Source organism: Lolium perenne, chromosome 7 (assembly GCF_019359855.2).
Source record: "Lolium perenne isolate Kyuss_39 chromosome 7, Kyuss_2.0, whole genome shotgun sequence".
Classification (NCBI taxonomy): Eukaryota; Viridiplantae; Streptophyta; class Magnoliopsida; order Poales; family Poaceae; genus Lolium; species Lolium perenne.
In genome coordinates, this window is record NC_067250.2 from 332,321,362 (window position 1) to 332,330,209 (window position 8,848).

Genomic DNA, 8,848 nt, shown 5'->3' on the forward strand with positions numbered 1-8,848 from the left:
GCGTGCGTAGACATCAAGGTTGGTATGATAATTCCTGTAGACAGTGTTGGCCCTAGGGGGAGAATATTTAAAGTCATTTGGAATATTTAAAGAACATTGGGAAAGTACACCCGGTTGGCAACAAGGTTAACTCTCTTATGAGAAAAGTAACGCACATTTGCAGAGTGTAACAAATTGTGGCTCTCACTCTCTATTCCGGGAAGGGAACTACAAACGCGGCAGGAAAGGAACTCCATGAATTTCTGGTCAACCTGTGAAGACTGGCGGGCATAGTTTTCAGAATAAAATAAACCTTTTAAAGAAATATTTGCGAAACATGCATTGACATGAGATTTTCTGATCAATGGTCTTAGCTAGTGCATCAAACACATTTTCTCTTTTAAACTTGCTGAGTACCTCTGTACTCACTTTCTTTCGACACCCTTGCTAGACTGTGATCATGAAGAAGAGGCCTGCACCAGAGCACCAGAAAGGGGACTATGAGTTGGTCTACGAAGAGCCATACCTTTCCAGAGGAGTTGAAGGCGTGGACTATGGGATAGTCTACGGAGCAGATGACACAGAGGCGGAGGAGTAGAGTCTTACCTTAGACATTTCGTAGCCGAGCAGCGTAGTGGCTTACCTAAATAAGTTGATGAGCTCGTCATGTCTTCTTTAGTTTGAGTTTGTAACGAACTTAAGTAATATCGTAGAGTGTTCTCATCGGACCTGTGAGAATGCCAACTTGTTAAGAGCCATGTTTGTTATTATATATGGAGTGTTATGACCTGCAATATTTCTGTTGCACAACTCTGAGGGATGTGATATTTGTGAAAAATCCCCTTCATGAATGTCATATCAACGACTTGTATACTACAACATGCAGTGGTATGTTGGGTCACCGTAGACTCCGACTGCCCATGTTCCCCATGTCGTCGATGTCCGGAAAGAATTCATCGTTGGGGAAGGCATCACAGACGTCTGTGATGAAGCCAGTAGTCGCGCGAGAGCGCTCCCCAAAAACCTTATCGCCCTTCTCTCGTACATGATTCGAAGCAACGCGGTTCTGGAGGACTACTGTCCCGACTAGCGGTGCATGCCGTAGGCCGGGATGGGAAAGACTTGAGCGGCGGTGTAAAGCTCTGGAACCAGGAGGTAGGCGCATATGCAGTGGTGGCTGTATATGTGTGTATCTCTAGAGAGGAGAGACCTCTCTTTTGTAGGCACAGAGGGAGGAGCTAAACATGCCACGCGAGGAGATGAAACAAAGGGTAAGGGAGGTGAACCGAACAGGCAACAACCGAAATTTCTTGTGTATGTTCATATACCCGTTCTTGTGTGGCAAAAAGAATGAGAGAGGCTCTCGGCTCGAGACATTCCCGCAACCCGCGGCGCGACGTGTCGTGATGAGGCAAGCGAGCGGCCGCGTCGGTGGAGGAGCGCGCGTGTGGTTAGCTCCTATTTCCTCCTATTATTTCTCTTTTACAACTGGTACGAAGAACTTCCCTTATAAGCTGCTCCAACTCTTCTTCATCTAGCAATGTGAGACTAAACTTTTGTCCACCCTTTGCCATGTATGAATGGGCCAAGTGAGGCTCTAGGGTTTATTAGGAATATCTGGAATATTAAATAGGCTGATCCAAAATGAGCCAAAATTCGAAAAAAATACTGTATAGGCATTTGATATAAAACATTGCAGGTTCATTTACCGTTGGATAAAAGCTTTTGCATTTTTGCATCGCGTTTTCTTAAGAAAAAGAAATTAATGAGCATCACTGATACTATGCAAATATAAATATATGACCACACAAATGGTTGAATTCATATTGTGTTTCTTGACTTATTTTTATTCATCTGTTCAACATATAGATTACTAGATTTCTTGGATGAGTTCATGTCGCCCAAATCCAAGGTGTGCACATGGCCGTGGACACAACGCATGTATATATATCTCCAACACGTGTCACATATTTTCAGTCCAACCTTAGCTTGCGTGTTTAGTAGATCAAAATCACAATACTATTTACATATACCGAATCTGAATTGCCGACGGAAGTTTCATAAAGAAAAGAAATTCCAAGTTGAAATTGAAAGAGAAACTACGTGGCCGAGCACAAGAGCGTCACTGCCAACGGGTCACCACGCGTCGCCGCTTTTCTGGGGTCGAGTGAGTCACTCTACAACTAGCTAGGACACATCGTCGCCTCCGCCACCCTTCTTGCCCACTCAAAACGCTAGCTTCTTCCGACCACCACCACCTATCTCCAATGGTGCGCGTCCGCCTTCCCAAGCATCCTCCGACTCCCTGAGACGAGGAGGAGTCGGAGTCGGAGCCGGAGGACGAGGACGAGGAGTCGTCTGAGACAGGGCCGATGCTGCCGGTGGGCGCGGAGGCGGAGGTGCGCAGCAGCGACGACCCCGGCTTCGCCGGCTCCTTCTACGAGGTCACCGTCACCGGCCACCGCGGCCGCGGCTACACGGTGCTCTACTCCACGCTCGTGGCCGAGGACGGCGGCCCGCTCGAGGAGGCCGCGGCCGCTGCCGACGTGCGCCCGCGGCCGCCGCGGGAGGAGAGGCGGGAGTTCGCGGTCCACGAGGCCGTGGAGGCGCTCCACAACGACGGGTGGTGGGCCGGCGTGGTCGCCGCCGTTCTGGCCGGCGCCGCGCCGACGGTGTACCAGGTCGCGTTCCCCACGTCGCGGGAGACGATGGAGTTCCCAGCCTCCGCGCTGCGGCCGCACCGCGTCTTCCAAGCTGGCCGCTGGATCCCAGCTGCGCAACTGGTAAGTGCACTGTGTTGCAGTACGTGCACGGGCTCCCTATCCCTCTCTTCTGCAAACTCTTCGGTGTACGTTCAAATGCTTTGCACTTACAACATTTGTAACAGCGCGCGTCAGCACTACCTCTGTATGTTCAACCTTATCTTCACAAGTGATATTAGAAACGGATTCAGAACATTGCATGCTCATAACTTCTCTTTGTCTCCTCAACAAATGTAGTCCTTGTTATTAATAAAGGGCCGCATGCATCGATTGATGCAGAGGCTGGGGCTTTTTTCCCCCTTATCGAAAAATGTAGTCCTTGTTGGAATCTTGCCTTAGCGCCATGGTACTGTAGAATTTGTATGCACTTAAATCTACTGAGATCGACCATGCAGTTGTGCAGGCCGGCTCACTTTTTGAAGTATCAATTAAGGTATTGTAGGATCAACCTATATACATTGTTTCACTAGCTATTTGCTTTTGTTAAAACCAAGTTTGCAAATCAGCATTTGAAATGCTCACATGCATGCGGAGGAATTCGCTTGTTAACTGAAATTGGCATTTGAAGTGCTCATATATACTTGTTTTTCTTTTGACGTCTGTTTGAAAAATGAAGTGAATAGTACAAACAAGAGCGCCCTTAGAATAGAAACACAGGATTCCTAATGCTGTTGGATGTTTCTTTGTGCAGGGCGATGGACAACCTTTGTTTCACGAGGGAACCCAAGTGGAAGTGAGCCGGTCCGAAAAAAGCTTTGGTGAATCCTGGCGTCCAGCTTATGTCCTTAAAGTGATTGGTGCTACAAATTTCTTAGTGAAGTACACGCATGTTGGAAACAACGGGGCATTAGCCACTGAGATTCTAGATTCTCAATATATTCGGCCGGCGCACACCGCTCGTAAGTACAGATTTTCTCGATCTTCTCGTGTTGAGGTAATGCATGAAGGTAGCTGGTGGCCTGGTGTTATTATGGAGGTTCCAGTTAGTGGAGTCGGGAATAAGTATGTAGTAAAACTGAAGAGCCATGAGACAGGCATAGATGTGTTGACGGTTGAAAATACGCAGCTAAGGCCACCATTTTGCTGGGACCGTAAAAACTGGTTACTCTCCCTGGAAAAGGTACACATAGCTAGCACATATGTCTGCTGTTATTCTTTGCTTCTTTTTTTGATGGGACATGAACTGTTAGTTACTCCCTCTGTCCGGAATAAACTGACTCACATTTGTCTAGATTCACATGTATATAAATGCATTTAGATACATGCAAATCTAGACAATTGTGAGTTGGTTAATTCCAAACAGAGGGAAATTACTCTTTTTATAATTGTACTATTTCATAGATTTTTTTCATATGTTTCAAGCAGTAGAAATCTTCAAGTCAATCTATAGTTTATCCTGCAATGCTTGTTCCCGAGCTAATTAATGACTCCTTTCATCTAACTGATCATGTTACCGTGTCTGCATCTTGTATGTCTACATAAAAACCAGAATCATCTCGCCAAAAAATATATCTACAAAAGTTTGAGGAATATGAAAGCCTATCAGTGCCTAGAATGACATGCCTATTCTTTCGTTGAAACTACAAAGATGTTATTCAATGTCGCTTGACCTGTCTTGAAGATTGTAGAGTCAGCAATGAGTAATGTGATTGTGTACTCATGTTTTTTTTCCTCTTTCTTGTTTTTCTGAAGCAAAATCATGTCCGTGGTGATTACTTTGAAGTAAAATTATGTCAACGACGATTTTTTTTGGAAATGAGAAATATATCAATGATGATGATGCGATGTCTTTCCATTTCAGAAATCTGCTACTGTACCTAAGCTGGCTTCTCGAAAAAGGCCAATTTCTTCAGGCTTGTCATTACATAAGGAAGCTGGTGAAACCAGTGATGAACATGGTTCTCATCGTGAAAAGAAGTTGAAGAATGCAGAGTTAGCATCAGAAACAATTCCCCCTTTCTCGATTGTTTTTAATCAAAGCTCTGAATTCAAGCACCATTTCAGCTCTTATCCCAAAGAAACAACGAAACAAGGAAATGCAATGTTCGCACCTCCTTCATTGGTCCTAATGGCTGGATTTTCACATCTAAGTGGTTCTTCACTTGCTCAAATTAGTAGTATAAAACAAGCATATTCTCAGAAGAGTATCAAGCCGTGTGCACCGGTACCGCGAAGTCGACAGTTACAGGGTTCGCTGCTTGAAACTTTTGGACAGACAAGGCCTCTCCCACAGGACCCACTTCTAGGAATGCGATCACGTAACCCTCAGAGTGTGAGTTATAGCTTTTAAAACATCGTCTTCATACTTTTAAACTACTCCTAAGATCATTTAAATTGCCATGTGTTCTTAGTTAATTCTTGTATTTGTATATATGTAGCAAAAGGAAGTGATAGCTGCTCAAAGTATCGAGGAAGCCAGAAACATTGTTTCTATGCCACAAGACCGTGAGTTCTGCACTAGTAACTTCTCATGGTACAAGAAAACACTGCAACGTACTAACTAGTAATTTTTTTTTGAAGTGGCCAAGCTGAAAGATGTTGATGATGATGTTGAAGTACGTGATAATGTGACTGCTCGACCTGGAATGATTTCAGAAATAAATACAACGAATTGTGTTGACCCATCAATGACACCAAAGGATGCTGGAGGTATGTGACTACTGCTTAAAGAAGAGTCGGCCACTATGTTGCTAGCATTTCCATAATCATCGTACCTTCCATTTTACAGGTCCGCAACATGCCGTGTCACAGCAAGGTGGTGGTTCAACCATGGACAACCGGCTTTCAGAATCCTTGGCAATCAAGCATCTTCCGTTTGTGAAGACCTCTCCAGCGACAATGGGAGTACTGCCTAAAGCGCCGCAGTTGGAAGCTTTGTTCTGCAGGAAGAATATGCACCACACCGAGCCACAAAATGATGATGCTATGATGAAAACGTTGGAGGAGAAGATTGCTCGCAAAGAAGCCGAGGACAGAGAACTCGGCGCGCAAATGCGCGTGCTGGCTGTGGCTCTCCATCAGTTGGGGTTATATGCCAGTCTCGTGCCAGTCTCGTGCGTGACATGATGCGGTCCGCTGTTTCCCAGAAGATAAGCAATGCTACAGAGATCTCAAGACTCAAAAGCCAAGCAAGCGAGCTAGAACTCGGTCGGAAGTATGCGCCTCCCCGCGCGTTAAGGTGAGTTTGGTGGGAACATCTATGTCTTGTACAGGTAGTTACTGGTGTTAAGTGGCAGAGACTCAGCAAGCAGCTAGATGTAGCGTGTGTAAATAGTAGTAGTAGTTCCTAATGCCGTCATATACGGGTGAATCTTTTGCAACCCTCTCTCTATGTTAGTCCTGTTGTTGCAACCCTCCCTCTATGTTAGTCCTGATGTTGCAACCCTCTGCAGCAACCTGGAATACCAGGTGTAATATAGTCTACCAGGTGTAATATATAGTCTACCGAAGTGCATGTTGTGCGTGCTGTTATCAAAAGAGATGAGATTCCACGTTGGCTGCTATTGCTGATTGCTCTTCAAAATTGGAGTTTAACTACTGAAGATACTAGGTAGTTGAGCCTGTCGACCCCGGAGGCGATCTTTGACCTTCAAAATTGGAGTTTAACTACATTACAGCAAAAGTAAACACAATCCGCCACGGCAGTACAGTGAAGCAAAATTGGCTCACCGGAGCGCGGGTCGGCTCACTCCTCGTCACTGACGAGGTCGATAAAGACGCGGTCCTGCTCGACGGCGATGGTCCTGCTCGACGGCGATGCACCTCCATTCGGCGGCCTTCTCCGCATCCTGCTGGCTGGAGCGCGCGACGAGGCCACCGACTGTGTCGATCTCCCGCTCCGCGACGAAGTCTCCCGGCACGAGGCCCGTGTTGACGCCGAGCTGCGGGAGGAGCTTCTTGAACTGCTCGTCATCGAGGTAGTCGCCCTCGGCGAAGTGGGTGAAACGCGGTGGCTCTGGCTCCAGCTCAACCTCCATCTCCACCACCAGCGCCATCGGCGGGCGCTGGCGGGAGCTCGAGCCCGAGGACGACGAGGCCGTGGAAGAGGAGGCGGCGCAAAGAGGAGGCGGCGCATCTGCGGCGGTACCGCTCCGACTCGCGTCTGGCGAAGGCGGGCGGCACGGCAACGCCGTGGATGCGGTAGCGGTAGCTACCGCGGATGCGCGTCGCGTCGGACTTCACCTTCTCCCGCTCCGTCTTCTCGCCAGCGGGAGGAGTGGAGCTCCCACCACGCCCGGTGGAGCCTCCGCCGCGGCCCACCTAGCCGCCCCCGCGCCCTGCTGCCATCATCGCCGACGGGAGGTGGAGACGCTGGATCTACACTCTACGCGTCGATTTCTCACCGGAGGAGGCGGCGATTGCTCGTCGGCGGGAGGCGGAGGAGCGGATGGGGTTTGGCCCCCATCCGCCTCGCCGACCACTATATATCCGGGCGTTTTGGCGATTTGGGTTGCGGCCTGGATAGTTCTTCCGGGCCAGACCGATGCGAGGTCTGGCCTGGCCCAAAAAACGTCCGAAATTCGCATATCAGCTCGCCACCGCGTTTGCAGGCTGATATGCCGTATCTGCTAGAGATGCACTTAAAACTGTAAACCCTTAAAAATTTAGAGGCCCGTTGTCGATCCTCACTTCTACGTGCATGCTCCTGCCGACCACTACTTCACGAGCGCGGGCTGAAAGTTCATCTCCTCTTCCTTGCACCTCTCCCCTCCTCCCACACATCCTCGCAACCCCCCGCTGTCGCACGCCACACTCGCACACCTCCCCTCCACCCGCCCTGGCCTGGTTCGGCCGCCGCACACCACCTCGGGATTCGGCGGGCAGATGCCGCCGCGCCACCCGCCTCGGCCCGGTTCGGCCGCCGCACACCGCCTCAGGATTCGGAGGCCACATGCCACCCCGCCAACCGTCCCGCCCCGATTTGGCCGTCGCACGCTGCCAGTGGTGGCCGCCGCCCTAGGCCAGCCCTCGCACGCCATCGTCGCTCCGCGTCCCGACCGGATCGAGGTATGACTTTTTCCTCTTTTTTTCCATTTTCGTTTTTCCTTTTGTCCCAAACGGAACATAGAACCAATTGCATCTTTGCGTATGTAGATGAGTGCGGAGGTGAACATGGACGACGCAGTCGATCAGATGTTGGATTGTTCTGATTGTTCATCTTCGGACGATTCAGACATCGATGAGCTGCTCCAAGACGACGACACGAAGATGATGGTCGTGGTCCTCGCCGTGAAGGAGCAGTAGGACTATGCGAAGCTAGTGGATCAGAGGAAGGGGTCATAGATGGGTCGCATTTGCATCCTGCGGAACCGCGCTCTCGGCCACGCGCAACTGATGCAAGACTACTTTGCTGAGGTACGAACATACCCACCCTACCTCTTCCGTAGAAGGTACCAAATGCACCGTAGCTTGCTCGAGAAAATCGTCAAAGATTATGAGGCCAACTCAAACTATTTCAAGCATCGTAGAAATGCTGCCGACACCGTGAGATTTAGTGCATTCCAAAATATATCGGCTGCAAAGCAGGTGATCGCCTATGGCATACCCGCGGACTATGCCAGTGAGTATCTTCGCATTGGCCAAGATACAATCACTGAGTATCTTCACATTGACCAAGATACAACCACGGAGTCCATACGTAGGTTTTCCAAGATGGTCATCCGGTTGTATGGTGATTGGTATCTTCGAGCTCCCAAGGAGAAAGATATCAAAAGATTGATGAGATTGATGGATATGAATAAAAAAGGGGTTGGTTGGGCATGCTTGGTAGTCTTGATTTAACGCATTGGATATTGAAATATTGTCCAAAGGCATGGTATGGAATGTATATATTGCGGCAAAATCCATGATCCCACAATTGTGATTAAGGCTGTGGCATTGGAGAACTTGTGGATTTGGCATGGATTTTTTGGTTTGCCGGGAACACTCAATAACATTAACGTGCTTCAAAGATCACTTTTATTTGCAAGACTAGCTGCTGGTGATGCCCCAACTTACAGCAACAAAATCATGGACAATGTGTACACACTGGGATACCATCTCACCGATGGAATTTATCCCGAATGGGCAATTCTTGTGAAGTCCATTAAAGAGAAAGGCCAACCCTT

At 48.6% G+C, this 8,848-nt stretch overlaps 2 protein-coding genes across 2 annotated transcripts; both read left to right on the plus strand.

Annotated features, from left to right (window-relative positions):
• Positions 1-2,197: 2,197 nt before the first annotated feature.
• On the plus strand, positions 2,198-6,198 carry LOC127314296 (uncharacterized). Its single transcript, XM_051344746.2, has 6 exons — positions 2,198-2,762; positions 3,433-3,861; positions 4,543-5,013; positions 5,120-5,186; positions 5,262-5,390; positions 5,470-6,198. Exons 1-6 carry the CDS (start codon positions 2,352-2,354, stop codon positions 5,805-5,807), a joined length of 1,845 nt encoding a protein of 614 aa, XP_051200706.1. The 5' UTR covers positions 2,198-2,351; the 3' UTR covers positions 5,808-6,198.
• Positions 6,199-8,024: 1,826 nt separating this feature from the next.
• Positions 8,025-8,522, plus strand: LOC139834079 (uncharacterized). The gene has a single exon (XM_071824470.1). It carries the CDS (start codon positions 8,025-8,027, stop codon positions 8,520-8,522), a length of 498 nt encoding a protein of 165 aa, XP_071680571.1.
• Positions 8,523-8,848: the final 326 nt, after the last annotated feature.